At 44.1% G+C, this 18,595-nt stretch overlaps 2 protein-coding genes across 2 annotated transcripts in view; both read left to right on the top strand.

Moving 5' to 3' along the window:
- PEX7 (peroxisomal biogenesis factor 7) overlaps positions 1–6,448 on the top strand; it is a 32,816-nt gene extending 26,368 nt beyond the window's left edge. Inside the window, exon 10 of the mRNA XM_065733262.1 lies at positions 3,872–6,448. Coding sequence (XP_065589334.1) covers positions 3,872–3,940 — 69 coding nt within the window. The 3' untranslated portion in view covers positions 3,941–6,448. The remainder of the gene's footprint in view (positions 1–3,871) is intronic.
- Positions 6,449–9,212: 2,764 nt separating this feature from the next.
- On the top strand, positions 9,213–11,313 carry SLC35D3 (solute carrier family 35 member D3). Its single transcript, XM_065736704.1, has 2 exons — positions 9,213–9,648; positions 10,441–11,313. The coding sequence occupies exons 1-2, from the start codon at positions 9,213–9,215 to the stop codon at positions 11,268–11,270; spliced, it is 1,266 nt and encodes a 421-aa protein (XP_065592776.1). The 3' UTR covers positions 11,271–11,313.
- The last annotated feature ends 7,282 nt before the right edge of the window (positions 11,314–18,595 follow it).

Raw genomic sequence — 18,595 nt, 5'->3', positions numbered from 1 at the left:
TTGTAGTTGTTCCTTTGAATGTATTTCATCTGGATTAAGGCCTGGGGTTTTATTATGGGTTCAAACACTGAGAAGTAAAAAAAGCTACTGACTTCGGAGATTTCTTGTCTTTTCTTGCTTCTTCTGAATAGGAAGGAAGAAGAATGTCAACCAGGTAATTGCACCAGACTGAATGGATTGTCCTCAGGAGCTGGAAAAGGTCTAAGTCTATTGCAAAGCAAGATGATTGTGATGAATAGGAAACAGAGGGCCTGTCAAGGAAATGAATCAGTTAGTAAGTCAATGGAAATGTCTTTGGTAAATTAATAGCTATCAGTACTAAGTCAGTTAGTGGAAAAATTGTTATATTCCAAGACAAGGAACATTTTAATATAATACAGGATAACTCATTTAAATTAGGATTTTCTAGTCAGGCACTCAGATTCCTATGATAACAGCAGGTTTTGGTTGATTTGCTTGCCTTTCAGCTTTACATAAAGGGAAATGAAGTGATGCCCATTTTGCTTTTGTGCTTGAGATAGACGTGCTTAAATCTCTAGTGGCAGATAACTTGGCATGGCATTTATGTTGCGGCAGTAACAATACAATACCCGCAGCACATATGCTAGTACAGCAGTTTTGCTTCTGAAATGAAAGGATAAGAGACAAGTAGTTAATACCATTTTGTTAGACTGCTTTTATCCCATCAAGCTTTTGTAATAATTGATAACCAGCAGAAAAATTACCAATTTTAGAATGCTTTTTTAATGCTTTTAGAATTCATTTCTATCATTTCTTGATGTAGTTTAACAGTTAGTGTAAGGTAGAATATTTTTTTTTTACAATTAAGCTGTTGCTATTCTTCTTTTCTCTGCAATTTCTCATAAATCAAAATTGCTATGGTGTAATTGTATTCTGTTGTACAAGAGCAGTTCAGTCTTCATAAATGATAACGACATATGGGTGTCCGAAGTATAAAGAAATTATAATTTAAACAGATACAGTTTATAATGTACAACTGAAGAAAACCATCCTTTACTCTGTTTGCATGTCATATTAAAAACCGAAAATAATAGAGAGGGGAAGAAATAAATCACATACTCTCTAAATACAGAAACTAGTGAGATCTGTTTCAGTCTGTCTCCAAGACAGTGAAGAAGACACTTTCACTGAAGGACAAGCCTTCATGTTCCTGGTGGTGAGGAAGTGCTGCCTATGCAGACAATGTTTGACTTGTTAAAATTTTCCTTTGTCCTTCATCTTATCACAGAAGCGTTTTCTCCACATGTCAGTAGCATCACCTCACTGATCAAAATATAAAAAAAATAAAAAGGAAGTTAATAATTTTTTTCTGTGCCCTTATTTACTGTGATATGCTGGATCTGTCTTCCAGTAGGAATTCCTGCTGCTTTTTAGTATTCAATTAAAGTAGCACTTATTTTAAAAAGGAAAAAAAAGGCTAATGTGCTTTACGGTGTGCATTAAAACATATTCACACATAATTTGAGAAGTGATATTCCTAAAAACTTTTAAAGCACTTGTTCAGTATTGTGTGCTTCCCCCTTAGGAAAGGCAAACAGCAGTCATAAGGACAGTATGTAAGACAGGTCTTTGTAAGAAAAAAAATAAAATCAAAAGGAAACTGGACAACATTTGGTAACATGATGCAGTAGCTGCATAAATGCCCACTTATCTGATGGTTCTTTTTAGTGATTTGTGTTTGAGACACTGACCATGGTGCGTGTAGCAGCTGCCTGTAAATTAACATTTGCCATTACACTTAACTTACTGTTGTTACCTTTCTCTTACAGTCTTAACAGTATCTTGGAGAAAGCATTATGGAGAAATAGGAATGCAGTTGCTTTTGCTAGTGTTGTTCCATCCAATAGTGTCACAGTTTGGCAGGCATACCTGTTTGTTGTTCCTTGTGTGTACACTCATCAAGGTTTCTGATATGGGTCTTCCATTATAGAGTTCCTGCCGAACAGGAGAACTGGATACAGCACTATTTGCTGTAGCTTTATTTCCGTTCTGTTAGTTGTTACCTCTTTCTCTTTCATGTTCTATCTTTAAGTCAATGAGTTGGGCAAATTACTTTTAAAACCCTCTTTTAATCCCCATGTTTATTTTGAGTGTTGCTAGATTAAATGGTTCTGTAGCTATATTTGTTCAGAGGCTGCTTCAGGATGCTAATTATATTGATAGCAGGTGGGAATTCCCATGGGTTTTTTCCAAATGTTATCTTGTTTCTGCATGAGAGTGAAAATTATGGAAATACAAATATTGATCCAGTGCTCTGGGGAATATTTAAAAACTGTATTTCAAATGATTGGCAATTTCTGCATTGCTTCTTTAGTGGAAAACTCAGATTTTCTCTCTTTTTTTTTTTTTGCCTTTTTTTGCATGATTTGGAGGGACTGCAATGCAGTAGAACATAATACCATACAAAGCTCTATTGTATCGTGTGAATAGACAGACTTTTTTGAGAGATTTTTTGGTACATTTAGATGTATATAGAAAACACTTCAAATAACTAAGTAGAAGCAGTTAAGGAAGCAGTAGAAATGAATAATAGTGGAGTATAGTAAACACAAAATGGGCTAATTATAGTATAAAATCAAATATTGAAGTTGGATTTCCAAATTTTTCATGTGCAGCTGTTCATCCTGGCTCTAGATGAGAACAGGAATTGAAATCTGAAGCAGAAAGGAGCTTGTTGTGTATGAGGTACAATACTGTATCCTTTGTAATCCCAACTGGAAAGGACTTCGTAAAGATAATTCAAGATGGATTCTGACAGATTTGTTGGTACATATCTATAGGGCTCATCAACTTCTTAGCTCTCCTTTTTCTACTTTCCTTTGCTTTAGTCATTGCCCCCTGCAATAGTCTGCTAATATATACTATGTTACTTAAGTTAATAGTGTGCTTAACCCTTCACTTTGTTACAGGCTCTCGGGTGCATGATCCTAATCATTATCATACTAAAGCATCCTGTGGTCTGCTGTGTGGAATCTCGATATTTGTTCGAATCTAATGATGTAGAATTAGGGTAAACTCCTTGTTTGTGATTTTAGTTTCTAACTTGCACCTAAAGTAGAGCTTGGGGCTTGTGATTCAGAGTATTTTCAGCTATATTGGAATCAGTTGTTGTGTTTGTAAGAGGCCTTTGGCACAAGTGGCATCACTTCCTCATCAGACTAGAGTGGTCTATATAATGCTTGAAGTCAACTTCCCCTCCCCCCCCCCACCATGGTCTTTGAGATGTCTTTGATCACCAGTACTCAATTCTCAGCAAATAGCCATCTCTTTTCTCGACAAAAAATACAGTGCATTCTTAGCTTATCAGTGTGAGATGGAAGAACAGTCTTGATTCTTCAAGAAACATCCTGTGTCATTTGGACTTTGTTTCTTGGTTCCTCAATTGTCCATTTGAAAAACATCTGTAATAACTTTTCCTACATGCGGGTATGAGAAAGTTGGTCACATTATATCATGAAGTGCTGATTTGTCATGGTAAAAGAATGGCAAAATGGTAAAAGCCTATGAAAAGGTGTCACACGACCTGTAAATTTGCACGTCCTTCCTTCATCCTATCCTGTTGCATTCTGCATTAATGTCACTTCAAACTCCAAGGTTTCCCTGCTTTTCTCACGGGAAGTATGAAAAATAGGCAAGTGTAAATTTCCTGGCACTTCAGTGAAGTTTTTTTGTTGTTGTTTTTTTTTTTTTAAGGAGAAAAAGAAAAAAAGGAGAAGCCCTGCCTCATTACCTAATTTTGAAGCATTGTAAATCAGAATACCAACCAGTGTTAACCCAACAATATGTGTTAATTCCTTCGAAGTTCCAGCTTTGTCAAAATGACACTAATTAGATTTTATTCGCCTTGTAGGTGGTAGACTGCGCTTGGGATGAACTTGTCAAGATCTATACTCCATCATGTCTGGCAGCTGCTGTCTAGAGAGAAACTGAAGATCTGACACACTTGGGAACCTTTTTCTCATCATCCACAATGAGACTTGTGCTAAACTGTCAGTTGAGTCGCTCATCTTTGTGTCTCTTTCCAAGTAAAAGTCTGAAGTGAAGTGTTGTGCACTTGAGCTTGTAGACTTGTTCTACCATACAAGTAGTACTTGGGTCAGCAGAATGTTCAGCAGCTACTGACCGGCTTAGGAATGACAGAAGCAGATATGAACTGGTGTCTTCAGAACTACCAACAAAATTTTGTGATTTGGCTGGCAATGATGCAAGCAGAGGCCAGAATCTTCTTGATCCTTGTAAAGAATAAAAGTAGCTGGCGGTGCATCTGGAGACTGTCACTGTAGAAAAAGAAGAGTCTTTTTACTATAAAGCACTGTAATGTCAACCTGAGGCTTGTATCCCTGAAATTCGTTTATATTGAATCGTTTTGCTGTGACTCACGTTGCATTATCTTGTTGTGCAATATGATGAACACTCTCGATAAACAGTAAATGTCATAGTTTATAGCCAGCTCATTCCTTAAACCTTTTTTGATTGCTGCTTCACAGAGATGGTTAAGATTATTTTCATACATTTTTCCCTTGGATCCCCTTGAGTAAAACAGTTAATGAAGTCATGCGGAAAAATACTCTAGAGAAATGGAGAAAACACTTAGGAAAAAATGAATTACAAACAACCCTAATTGGATTGTAATCTTCAAGATTTAGAGATAGGATAACCATCTCTTCTATTAGACTTATCTTTTACTTTCTCTTGGAGAGTTTTTCCAAGAGATAGGAGTGTGGCCATACATTCAGCATTTCTGGACCTTCCACAGTCTGCCCAAAGTGAGAGCTTATGTCCAGACCACTTGAACGTACATGTGGAATAAGTGCATGGCATAAGCACAGCAGCTCCAGAATAGCCAAGCTATTATCAGATGTGTAAGAACATGCCCAACATTTTATAGCTGTAGCAGCTATAAACTGAGTAGTTTGTATGCCCACTTTGACTCCTCAGCTCCTGTGGTGCAACTTTGGCAGGAGGGTTGGAAGTAGATGATCTTTCAGGTCCCTTTCAACCCAAGCCTTTTCTCTTGGTTTCATGCTAGCCATTCATACCCCTTCCTTTACTGGATTTCTTTTCCCTAAAGCTTATTGAAACTCTTATTTCTGCTGCTAACCCTGTATCATCAGAATTCATCGTGAAAAAATTGCAGGGGCTAGGTCTTAAGCCAGGTTTTTAGAGTGTTCTGTTAATGAATGCTGTATGCTTCTGGGTTGCACCACTCATTTATCAAGCAATAGCAGACACTGCCAGACCTGCTGGATGAAAGAAGGAATTCAGCAGAGCTAAGACTTGCTAGTTGCAAGGGAAGAATTACTGCGCTGTCCTGGAGAATGAGCCTGGGAGCTAGCAAGCAACCACAGGGCAATATGGATATATTGACTCAGTGCTAGAGAAAGACAGGAAGAAACACCCTTTCACAAGGCGAGGGTTTTGGATCATTATAAGCTTTTCTGTATCAGTAGACACTGACCCTGGAATGCCATCTTCTTAGGGTAAATGAAATACAAAACAAAGCAGATTTTCTGTTGTACCAAACAGTTCTACCAAATTCCATGTCTAGTGCACTTCAGTTCTGTTCTCTGAGGAATGATACACCCATAAAGCTATGCTACATAAGGCTGTCAGCAGTACCATGGCCATAAAATCTCATTTCAGCCTTAACAGTTATTCCTCTTTCTGCTGTATCCCCTTTTTCTGCAAGTTACATGAGTGAGTGGTATATTTTGGTGGTGACTTTGTATTCTGTACGTGTGTTTCCGATGGGGGTGGTGGATATTTCCAGAATACTGCCATAGTTCATTGGTTAGAAAGGGAGATTTATCAAAATGAACACAGCAAAAGAAATAAATAAAGCCCATTCTGATCATGCATACTCAACACGTGGATTAAATCTTTTCCTAACACCCTTCATACCTCATGTCCAGGTTAGCTTCTGTGCGGAAGGTTGGTGGGATTTAACGCTCTCAAAAAATGAATGAATCCAAAAGATGTGGAAAGTGAACAAAACCTGTGGCCTTTACTCTTCCTGTTTGATCTTTGAATGGGGAGAACTTGCTGTAATCTTTTGCACTGTAACAAAAAAATCTGTCAATAGTCATTGCTGAATCCTAATTCTCAGGGGCTTGTTTTTGAGAGCTTTTTCCCCATTTAATGACCACAGTACTGGCTTCTGATCTTTGTTTTTTATTTATTGAAACAGGCCTTTGACTATGGCAATCTTGAAAATATATGTTCTACTTTTAAACTTGCTCTTGTGGAAGATTTTGTTTTATGGGAGTGTATTGGTTTCTTCTTGGTTCAAGAGATGTATTGATTAATCATGTTTTAAAGGAGTGGATTTTTTTATTCTGCAATGCTATTAAATTAATTGCATACAGTATCCTTGGCTAAACTCTTGTGTTGACTTCCACAATTAAGAAATGTTATAAAAAAAAGTAAATGCAGTGAGGGGTACTGAGGCTCATTGATAACGAGTATCACAATCATGGTTTCTATCTTCTGGGAATACTGAGCAATAGTTGCATTTTTCCTCTGTATTTTGTGAGAGAATACATCACGCAATTTCACCTAGTGGTATGTATCATCAGGTCTGCATTTTTGATCAAGGAAACTTCTTTTCACAGAATCACAAATCTGTGAGAGTTGGAAGGGACCTCTGGAGATGACCTAGCCCAGCCCCTTACTGAGGCAGGTTCCCTACAGTCGGTTGCACAGGAAAGCATCCAGGCAGCTCTCGATATTTCCAGAGGAGAATGCACAGCCTCTCTGAGCAGCCTGTTCCAGTGCTCTGTCACACTCACAGGAAAGAAGTTCTTCCTCGTGCTTGTATGGAACTTCTCATGCTGCAGTTTGTGCCCACTGCCCCTTGTTCTGTCACTGGTTATCACTGAAAAGAGCCTGGCCCCATCCACTTGACTCCCACTCATTATATGTTTCTAAGCACTGATAAGATCCCCCCCCAGTCTTCTCCAGTCCCAGCTCTCTCAGCCTTTCCTCATAAGCAGATGCTCCTGACTCCTAAGTATTCTTACAGCCCTCTGCTAGATTCTCCTCAGACGTTCCCTTTCTTTGAACTGGGAAGAACTTAATCCAGGACTCCCGATGTGGCCTCACTAGGATGGAGGAGATGTGGAGGATCCCTCAACCTACTGACCATGCTTTTTAATGCATCCCAGGATACCATTAGCCTTCTTGGCCATATGAGCACTTAGATCCTTCTCTGCAGAGCTCCTTTCCAGCATGTCAGCCCCTAACCTGTACTGATGCATGTGGTTATTCCTCCCCAAGTACAGGACTTTGCACTCTCCCTTGTTGGACCTCATTGGGTTCCTCTCTGCCCAACACTCCAGCTGTCCAAGTATCATTAAATGGCAGCACAGCCTTCTGGTGTGTCAGACACTCCTTTTAGCTACCTCTCATCAGCAACCTTTCTGCGGGTACATTGCATGCCTTAATCCAGGTCACTGATGAAAATGTTAAACATGACCAGCCCCAGTACCGACCCTTCAGGGAAATGATTGAGTGTCTGCTCGTGCAGACTACAGTGATAAAGTGATCTCTTCTATCAAGTTCAGCACTGGCCTGAATTTTATTTGCATCATTTGCATCAGCATGGCCATCCTAACCCTTTCAGAAGTAGTGTTCAGTTTCAACTGAGTCATGTGATAGAGAATAGCTCTGCACAACACTTCCCTTATACACATCATTGTCTTGTTAGACCCTAATTAACACAAGCTCTCCATTAAAGACATTTTATGTAGATAATTACTGTTTTCATTGTAGAAGCCAATTAAAAAAAATGATGCCTTCCCTAGGAGTTTGACACCAGATTGGTCCATGTTTTTTTCCTCAAACGTGTACCCAGGCAAAATCAACAAAAATCACAACAAAATCTTTCCCTCCTGTCACTTCAAATGAGAGAACCCAGCCTGTAGAAAAGACCTTTCCTTACTGCACTGTCAGTTGCACTCGAGTTTGTCATAAAGGTTTCGCAGCACATGGTCTCTGTGTTGCTCCTTCCCAGTGCAGCAGAACATCTCTTCTGCGCACAGACAGGTGGGGAGGCAGTGGAAGACCAGTACCAGGCCGGACCTGGATGCATGGTGAGAATGGCATAGTTAGGCAAGTGGCAGCACCCTCCCCACAGCCACTCCACCTCATTGGGAGAATACTACATGTAGACAAGGCTAGAGGCAGGGGAATCTTGAGAGATGTTGTAAGAGGAACTGTCCCTGCAACACCTGTAAGCTTTGAGAGGTTCAATTTGAAACTTGGGACATGCACACTTGAGTTCCCAAGTTCTTACCTGTCCAATACATGTGTCTGCCTCTTTCTCCCAGGGAAGCTTGTAGTCCCCAGTCTGGACTTGCAGACGGATCCCTGCAGTGTGAGAGGCTCTGCTCTCCAGTGATGCTTTTACTGCAGAGGGAACAAAACGGCTCTTCCATAGGTCATGATGAAGTGCATGAGTTCTAATTACTCCAGCATTTCCAGAAAACATGTTTTTAATCCATCTGCATTTAGTTAGAATGAGATTTTGTTCCTCCCATTTGCAAATACAGTCAGCAATCCATGTGTTCCTTTAAATTGTGCTCCCTGTGGGCCTTGGGATGAACCCAAATGGAGATCAGTGTGAAATGTGTCGGCACTTTTCTTTAGTGGGTTTTAAAGCCAGGCTTGGCCTCCTGTGAGCTTTAGTGAAGAGTTTCAACTTGTATAGGCTGTAATGTTTCAGGCTGCTGTGCTGTGCGTTCACGCTTCACGCTGCAGTGTGGCAGCCAAAGCTGGCGAAGGCCTCCGCGTGTCCGCCGGCGCTGCAGGAGGCCGGCACAGCGCTGCCAGTCCGCGCCCGCTTTGCCTTCGCGTCGCTTCAAGGCGAAGCTTCACACTCCTGGCAGCCCTTCACCTGCCAGATGAGCTTACGCTAACTCCACCAGGCTCGGCGCACCGCTCCGCGCGGACCGCGGGGCCGCTGACCCGACGAGCCCGGCCCCCGGCCGCGCCCATAGGGGACGCGCCCTTCCCCTCCCGGTCCCGACCCGGGGACTCCGCCGCGGCGGGGAGGGGACAGCGGGGGGCGGCGCGGGGGGGGGCCCGCCAGCGCGTCCTGCCTCCGCCCGCCCCCCGCCTCCGCCCGTCCCCACGCCGCCGCCGTCGAGGGTGCCCGGGCGGGCGGCAGTGCCGCTGGCCCCGGGCTCGGGAGGATGGTCCGGTGTCGGGGCCGGGCGCGGGGCGTCGCGGTGGCGGTGGCTCACGGGCTGTGCTCGGGCTCGCTGAACATCCTGCTCAAGTTCTTGCTAGCCCGCTACCACTTCGCCTTCCTGACGCTGCTGCAGTGCCTCAGCAGCGCGGCGGCGGCGCTGGGGCTGGAGGCGCTGCGGCGGCGGGGGCTGGCCGCTCTGCCCCCGTTCGGGCTCCGCCTGGCGCGCCCCTTCGCCGCCGTGGCCGCCCTGGCCACGCTGCAGTCCACTCTCACGCTGTGGTCGCTGCGCGGCCTCAGCCTCCCTATGTACGTCGTCTTCAAGCGCTGCCTACCCCTCGTCACCCTCCTCACCGGCGCCCTGGTGCTGCGCGACGGCATGCCCTCGCCCGGCGTCCTGGTGGCCGTCCTCATCACTACCTGCGGAGCCGCGCTGGCCGGTGAGTGCCTGCCCCGCCGGGACGGGATGGGACGGGGGGAGCGGAGGGGCAGCATTGCCGCGGGGAGCCCCGACGGCAGCGCCGCCTTCGCTGTCAGAGCCTCCGCACCCCGGCGTGGCGGGATGGGGAAACGAGGAGAGGGCGAATGCGGCCCCGGGGACAGCTCTATGGAGGGAGGTGCGCCCGTATAGGAGTGCGTGCAGCCTTACGGCGGGAGATTTAATGTCCTGGGGGCAATCGCGACCCCAAGGGGCCAGCTGCAGCCCAAGCAGAGTAAGCGCGGACTTACAGGGGTAGGTGCAGCTTTAGGGCTGCAACCCTACTGGGGTCCTGTCGTCGTGATCGCTGTCATTGGGCTGGGGGCAGGCAGCTTCGTCTGCCGAGGGGCCCGAGCAGGGCACTGCGGCTGTGGGACCCCGCGGGCTCCCGGGGGGTATCAGAGGGGCGGAAAGAAGATTCGTGGCTGGAAGCCAGGCTGCCCAACAGAGCTGTCCCGCACCTCTGCTGGCAGAGGGTACCCGGAGCCGCCGTGTCTGAGCTGTTTCAGCTGCAAATCTCACAGTGTCCTTGCCAAAAGGAAAAGACGAGTTTGTTAATTCGGGCCAGAGGTGTGTGGAGGAGTGAAAAACATTCAGTAATTTGGCAGAAAAGTCTATCAGGAGGTAGGGATGTCCAGCCTTGGGACAAGCATGACAAATCTGAGGAGCTATGTGCTGATGCCTCTTTCCTAAATATCCTCTCCCTCAAAAACGGTACTCTCTTTCTGTCCCACCTGCAAAATCCGCCTGACAGGAGCTGGTGACCTGACTGGAGATGCCATGGGCTATGTGACCGGCGTGCTGGCTGTGCTGATCCATGCCGCCTACCTCGTGCTCATTCAGAAGACCAGCATCGACAGTGAATACGGACCCCTGACAGCTCAGTATGCCATTGCTGTTTCAGCCACCCCATTTCTCATCATCTGTTCCTTTGCCAGCATGGACTCCATCAACGTCTGGTCGTTCCCAGGCTGGAAGGACCCTGCTATGGTATGCATCTTCATCGCCTGTGTCCTGATCAGCTGTGCCATGAACTTTACCACCCTTCACTGCACCTATATTAACTCAGCTGTGACCACCAGCTTTGTAGGGGTGGTGAAAAGCATAGCAACCATCACTGTGGGCATGGTGGCGTTCAATGATGTGGAGCCCACCAAGTTGTTCATAGCCGGTGTGGTGGTCAACACCTTGGGGTCAGTCATTTACTGCGTGGCCAAGTACATCGAGACCAGGCAGCAGAGCACATACGAGGACCTGGAGAAGGAAGGTAGAGAAGAGGAGGGGAAAAGGCAGGCTGGGGACCAAGCACTGTTTGCAATGGAGACGATTTCCCCGGAGAAGGGGGCTGGGGAAGCAGCGGTGGAAGGATCAGCTGAAGGGGACAGCCAGGGTGGAGAGAACAAGAAGGACAGTGCCAAGAGTGCTGCTGGGGAGCCATCGGCTCAGGGAAAAGCCATTGGCACACAAGAAGGGAGCAGGAGCTTGCTGAAGGATGCCTATCTCGGAGTATGGAGGTTGGTGAGGGGTGCTAATTATATGAAGAAGGATTATTTGATAGAAAATGAAGAGGTACCGAGCCCTTGAACAGCAGGTGTGAAAACCCCACAGATCATGTTGCTTGAGGACAGACAGCTGTGTTCTATGTACAGAGGGAAAGGCAGAGCATACATTACCACATCAATGCTGACAAATCCAGCTCATTTAGGATAACTTTACCTCATTGTCAAAAAGCAAAAGGTCAGGGTTTGCTCATGCTTTCTGCTCGCATTTAACTGCTTCCAGTGCATTTATCTAGACCTGCCACAGCTAACAGTACCAACTCTGCTGTGGATACAGACAGAGCTGGGTAATAGGAAGCCGTGGGAATGACCACGAGGGGTATCAGTGCCACTAGGTTGAAAGCAGTGCCGGCAATAACCTGTAGCTTGAGGTTCTAATGATGTGATTCTGTATCTGTATCCATTGAATTCTAGGTACTCTGTACAAGTGTATTCCTGCGATTTGTACGTTCCTATTAACTGTACTTGTGTGTGCTCCTCTGTGTCACTATGATTGCAACAGAGCTAGAGGTTGTGCCAGTTGAATTATATTGGTGTACAACCACCCACCTAGCTGAAGGATAGAAATTCCCCCTGATTTTGTGGCCAGGCTGGGCTGTGGTCCAGATTCATGTTAAGTGGTTTGTATCTTCAGTGGAAATACTTCTGTCTTGCACGTGCAGGAGAGCAGAACCAGAGCTGAACTTTTGAGAATCTTTGGTCAGCACAAGAAAGATGTTTGTGTGTGAGCTTTAACTGCGTGTAGCATTGGTAACATTAGCTTGACCCTAACACAATAGTTTGGAAATACTGGGTTCTATTGATTTGACTTGGGAAGGCTATTAAAAAAAAATACTGGGACAAAGTGTGCCTTGGGCTATCCCTTTTATACTGTAGATTCGGGTGGATCTCAGCCTGTGCCTGAACCTGGGTGCAGGCTACAGCAGAGATGTGGGGATCATCTCTGCCTATGCCCACACCAGGGCTCCCAGGGCTTCTTTGGCAGAGCAGTGCTGCCATGACCTGACTGCGTGCTGCGTGCTGGGCTGTGGCATGGTGCAGCTGCAGTGTCCTGTGGATGCAGGCAGGGAGCTCTGGCAGATCACACTTGGGGCTGCACAGCACAGTGCTTGGCACCGGAGCACCTGGGTCTTTGGGAGAAGCTGTGACTCTTTGTTCTCAGTACTTCCTTGGGCTGTGAGGGATGAAGCTGGTGCTCAAGGGCTCATGTGGGAAGCAGGAAGCATGATCTCCAGTGGGTCTTCTAAGCAATATGCTCATATTTTTACCAAATACTTGTAGCAGGGAAGACAGAGGAAACAAGCATCTGAGTATTTCTTAGCCTGGGGGTACCCTTTGGGAGGCAGCGTTCCTTGGGTCATGCCTATGCTTGGGGCCATACAGAGAAGAGGTCTGACCCCAAGTCCTCTTCATCCCAGGAGCACTCTAGCTGTCAGCTATCTGGACCACGGACTGAAACAAGTGGTTGCCATTTCCTGAAAAAAAAAAATGAACCAAGTTTTTGTTGTTGTTTTGGTGGTGGTTGTTTTTTTATTTATTATTATTATTATTACTATTATTTATTAAAACGCTGGGCTATAAAACAGCTAGTCACACAGCCCTAATTAAACAGTGCCTGCCCTGATGCCTTCTTCAGTCAAACAGACAGCTTTCTACTCATGGAGAATTCAACTCTGAAATCAGCAGTGAGCAATTTCCTCAGCAGGGCATATTTACAAAATCAATCTCTAGGGAAAAAGTAGATTCTTGTCAATTTAAATACAGATAGAAATTGTTGAGTGCAATAGTATTTTATTTTCAAACAAGTGCAGAAGTTGAACGAGCTGGTATCACCCATAGAATTGGAAAGGGACTGTTAATGAAGGCAGTCAGTCTGTAGCTGCTGCGCTGTGGGGATGGGGCACGGAGACCTGTACATCACATGTTGCTGCTGCTTCACAGTGGAGAAATACCAAATGTGCTGAAATACGTTTACTTTCTGCTAAAGCTCCATAAGGCATCTTTCAATAAAAGCACTATTTATTGTTTATGAGCCAATGTAATTTTTGTTGTTGTTGTTATTTTTCAAATGCATCTTAAATAAGGCTGTGCCTGTAACATAGAGTTGCTGTGTTACTGAACTCTTTACAGTACTGAACTACATAGCAATCTGTACAGATGGCTGAAGAGAAACCTGCATTTCTGACCTGCTCTTACTGCTCGGTGCTGTTTGACCACAGAAATGAGGATCTTTTTGCCACCTGATTCCAGTCCCACTGTAGCACACTGTGCCTCCTTGGCACATGTTACGGAAAGCTGTCTGCTGGGATTTGTACTGCAGGACTTCTTCCAGGGGGAGTTCAGTGTTTTGCCTTTTACTGCTGTGGAAGTATCAGTAGAAACTTGTGGAAAATCGAACAGTTTCAACTGTTAAAAAAAGCTGCTGTTACCATGTTGTATGTTTGCATGTATAGGAAAAAATGTGATTATGTTGTATGCTATTTATACATTTAAATTCCCTAAATTAAAATGGGAATTTGGCAAATGCAGTTAACATTTTTTTTCTCAATAAAGAGACTGTTGCACAAAAATAAAAATACTGCCTCATGCAGAGGCATTTTTATAGCATCAGTGGAAGACTACAGAATGAGATGTGAGAATAAAATGCACTGCTTTCCAAAAGTTCTGGTTTTCTTATTGTCGCGACTCTGGGGTGCTCATTTTTGCTTCATTTATAAATTATTCTTGTGCCTTTATCCCATCCAAGCTTCCTCAGCATGTGACAGCACACTATTAATACTGTCACTGACAGAAGGACCATGCCAGACAAAGGAGCACAAAAACTCTGAAGTGGCTGAACTGACTCTATGGTTCATGTATTTTTTGTCCTCAGCAGTGGTTTCTTTGGCCATATATTTAAACTGGCTTAGTGTCAGCAGTGCAACTGTTCTGACTTTAGAATGAAAACAATAACAAGATGGCGCTCAGTATTAATAGTATTTGTTTTAGCAGTTATGTCACCTGCCAACTTACGAGCTGAGTTAACAGTTACTTTTTATGTAAATGTAAATTTTTGTGAATGTCCCATCTGAGTCTGAGTTGTGACCCATGTTGCCACTGGTGAACATTACAGGATTCACCTCAGCAGTCCACATAGAAGTGCCTTCAGGACAGGTTGGAGAAAGGAGTTTGGTTCAGGTTAATGAATCAGTCTGATGCACAATAACTGCTTTGAGAATAAACATTAATTTCAGTGTCAATGCATCCCTGAGTAACACCTGCTCTGGCACGGCTATAGCTGCACGTACGCACACACAAGATGAACAGACGTGCAACACAAAAAGGAAAGCCAGACAGTTATCTCATCTAAAACATATTTTTTTCTTTTTAATAAATGAGAGGCCTGAGTATTTGAAGGCAGCGACAGTTAAAGTTTCTATTAATAATTAAAAAATCTGCATTATTGACAAACTGATCCTGAGTTTACCATTACTGCTAGAAGGAAAATAATCAGCAACCTGGCAATAAACAGGTGAAAAAATATGCTTCAGTTTGTTAAACAACACTCCCAGCCCTGTGAGTGTCCTGCACTTGCTTATTGCTAATGCCTCCTCTAATTTTATTATCTCTTTGCTGCAGGCAAAGGGTTTTGTGCACAGAAAGGTGTAAGCCTTCTGCTCTGGCCTTTAAATTAATGCTGAAGATTTGCAACAGAGGCTTCTGCTGTATTATTCCTTCTTCCCCCCCTGCAATTTTTTTTTTTTCCTAGAAAGGTATTGAGGCAGATGGACCAGCAGGTTCTTGTAAGCCCAGCTTGCTTCTTGCAGCCTTTGTGCACAACTCCAAGGCTGAGCAGCAGTAGCACCAGCTCCTGGCATGGCTCAGCCATGGCTGCTGACCAGCGTCCCGTGGAGCTGGGCAGTGCGCAGGATACGTGCAGGTGGGCGGGCCCTCACTGCCAGCCTGCCCGTGTGGAACCTGGTGCAGGTACTCATTCTGCATGTAAAACCGGCAAGAGATCATTTCCCAGTAAGAGCATTCTGAGTAATAAAGCTATAAACCTGCAAAGGGGTTGCCACCACGACTGCAGATTTGCCATTCTTGGGTTTATTGCAGGGAGAGATGAGGAATGAATTTATGCCAATCACTCATTAATGCTAGATGTTGCGCTTGAATAGCAGCATGGAAACACTGCCAGGGGAGGTACAATGGACTGGAGCAGATAAGAAAAATGTTACAAAACCAAAGTTACCTACATAGAAAAGCAAAATGTTTCTGTTCACACCCCTCTCCAACACACACATCCATAGGGAGCTGGAAGCCAGCCCCTCCAGCAAATTTCAGTTTGGCACTGTCTACAAGGAAAGAAATAGTGACAGCATCAGAAATCCATGGCCAAATATTGTCATGAATTTTCAGTGAGTGCTCTTGAAATCGAGACCCTGGAAGAATGATATACAGGGAGGACAGGCAGCTTGAATGACCTGGAGGCAGTGAGAGGCAGTAGGAGCTACTTGTGGTCTTGTGTTTTTTTCATCACTAGACAGATATAAGAAATCTTGCACTAGACATGTTAATTTTGTTGATAAATCTGTCCTTTTTTGAATTAAAGAAGTATTCATTCTGTTCTCAAAATTGACAGTGCAGTTTGATTAGATGCTATCGATTTTGTTCCTGACAAACCAAGACAAATGTAAACAATTCTTGAAGTCAGGATTTTTCTGAAAAAGAGCTATAGCTGCTACAATCACAGGTTGCTTTTACTTGACATGGTACATTGAGAGAGAAAGATGAACTGTATCTGGCCATGATAGTAAGCCACTCAGCTTTGCAGGCAGCTGGAAATACTGGAATATCATCAATAAATAAAAACACCTACAGGCTGCTGTGCTTATTATCCTTAACTCCTCGTATCTTGAATTGCCTTAATTCTCTTACATGAATTTCCAGTTCTCAGAGTGTCTCTTCAAGCCATTCACAGAATCATAGAATCACAAGGTTGGAAATGACCTATAAGATCATCTAGTCCAACTGTCTTCTCATTACCACTGCTACCACTAGTTTTAGTTTTAGGCTACTAAACCGTATCTCACAGCTCCTCATCCAAACATTCTAATGTTCTGTCGTTACGGTTCATCCAATTCCAAATGGTATATATTTGCTTCAAAGGTAAAACGTGGAATTTCCCTTCTGATGGACACATCACAAGCCCACCTGGGCTCTGAAGACGTGTGTCAATGCACCTTCTTGAGTGAGTGGTAACTGTCACAGAAAAAGTCCAACAACATATTGTTAAGATAAGCACAGGAAATTCAGCTAAGTATGAATCTTATGTCTTTACCACAGTTCTACAGAAAAATAAATGCTTTTCCTCAGCATAGTGACTGACAGGCCACTGCGTCTGAATAGCTGTTGGACAGTAGAAGGCTGATGTACACACAACACAACTGACATAGGAAAACTGAAATGCAGACCTCTGTGAAGAGCTCCTCTCCAAAAAAGCATTACTGCTAAGTCAGCATCACATTTCAATGATTCCTGCAGGCAGATTTAGGCTTACAAAATTGCTCAGCTGTTGTTTTCTTCAAATTATTTTTTCATTAATAAAAGCCAAGCATGAATAGAATAGTGTGTAACATCTGGTCATGTCCTAGGGTGCCTTCTGGGTGCTGAACTCTTCTCAATTACTCAAATATTGTAGTGACTTGATCAAACTGGGGCTAGTCATGCCGCATTCAGCTCAGTCATCCAATAAAAACTGTCCTGTTTATTTTTCCATTTGAAGTATCTAACAGTGATAAAGTATATTTGTAAAGGTCTTTTATCAAATGAGCTGCTTCAATATTTAAAGCTGCAGTTCAGTAGAGATGCTAAGCCACAACTATCTCCTGAAAACTAGTTTTGGTTTTATGTATCCATATCACATGAAATTCACTCCCTCTGGTTAGTTATGTTTTCCTTCAAAATGTGGGAGATATCAGCTGGAATTGGCTTTTCTATGGAAGATATTGCAGGAGGAGTTCTGGTTAATAGTTATCTAAGGTCAGGGAAATCAAAGCTGCAGCCAGCAAATGAAAACCACCAGAACACACTCTCCTGCACAAAGATGAGGACATTCTGTTTTGTGATTATCACTGATTAATACACGTCATGAACAAGCATAGAGAAAAAGGCCTTCAGAACTATGGAGGTTTGCTGCATCCCCAGATTTGAAGTGTGTGTTGACACTGGAAGTTGTTTGCCCATGGGGCTCCTGTTGGTGCAATCTGGGCTTTGCAACACCCAGGCAAGTAAATCAGCCAACTCTGATGCCTTGCACAGAGAATGCAGGTTCCTAGAGGCGATACAGAGCAGTCACTGCAACACTTCCCCTGTTGACAAAGCAGAGTTCTGTGCTTGTGGAGCTGAAGCCCCCAAGACCCAACTGTGGTTTTCCAGCAAAACAATTCTAATGAAGCACTTGCACCCCAAGTCTGTTTATTCACACTGCTGTGGCAATATCACGAATGACAAATGCACCTTCTGCCACAGCAGGGAGCTTCATGGCACTGGGGAAGGGCCATCATCTGCTGGAGCCTATTCCCAAAGTATCTCAGAAAGACCAGATCTACTCTGTGCTTCATCATGTGCAGTTTTGGGAGCCACAATATAAAAAGGACATAAAACAATTAGTGAGCATCCAAAGAAGTGCTATAAAGATGATGAAGGATCTGGAGGGCAAGGCATGTGAAGAGCAGCTGAAGTCCCTTGGTTTGTTCAGCCCAGAGCAGAGGAGGCTGAGGGGAGGTATCAGCTCCTCATGGGGAGCAGAGGAGCAGCACTGAGCTCTGCTCTCTGGTCACAGCCACAGGACCAGAGGGAATGGAATGGAGCTGTGTCAGGGGAGGGTCAGGATGGTTTTAGGAAAAGTTTCTTCACCAGAGGGCAGTGGGTATGGAAGACACTCCCCAGGGCACAGCCCCAAGCTGCTGGAGTTCAAGGAGTGTTTGGACAGGGCTGTCAGACATAGGGTTTGGATTTGGGGTGGTTCTGTGTGGAGTCAGGCATTGGACTCAGTGATTCTTGTGGGGCCCTTCCAAATTGGCATATTCAGTGATTCTCCAGTTCTGTGACTGCAGCCTCCTTAGATGCCCCTGCTCAGTGTAGCCCATGTCTTACATGAAGAGCTCAGCACGTGCAGTTGGTGGCATCATGGTGGGGAGGAGTAATAATACAAATGTTGTCTGTGCTGAGCAGACAAGCTGTTACCAGGACAGAAATCATTCCTTTATTTATTTTATTTTATTTTATTTTATTTTATTTTATTTTATTTTATTTTATTTTATTTTATTTTATTTTGTTTTGTTTTGTTTTGTTTTGTTTTGTTTTGTT

This window comes from Cyrtonyx montezumae, unplaced genomic scaffold, assembly GCF_038088225.1.
Source record: "Cyrtonyx montezumae isolate F1298 unplaced genomic scaffold, pur_monq_1.0 scaffold_0, whole genome shotgun sequence".
Classification (NCBI taxonomy): Eukaryota; Metazoa; Chordata; class Aves; order Galliformes; family Odontophoridae; genus Cyrtonyx; species Cyrtonyx montezumae.
Note: the sequence above shows the minus strand (reverse complement) of the source record. Positions and strands in the feature narration are given on the sequence as shown.

Bases quoted from the DNA above. Each gene is read 5' to 3' on its own strand.
- SLC35D3 (XM_065736704.1), top strand. From the start codon at position 9,213: ATGGTCCGGTGTCGGGGCCGGGCGCGGGGCGTCGCGGTGGCGGTGGCT. The intron at 9,649-10,440 runs GTGAGTGCCTGC...TCCGCCTGACAG, and splicing joins CTGCGGAGCCGCGCTGGCCG to GAGCTGGTGACCTGACTGGA.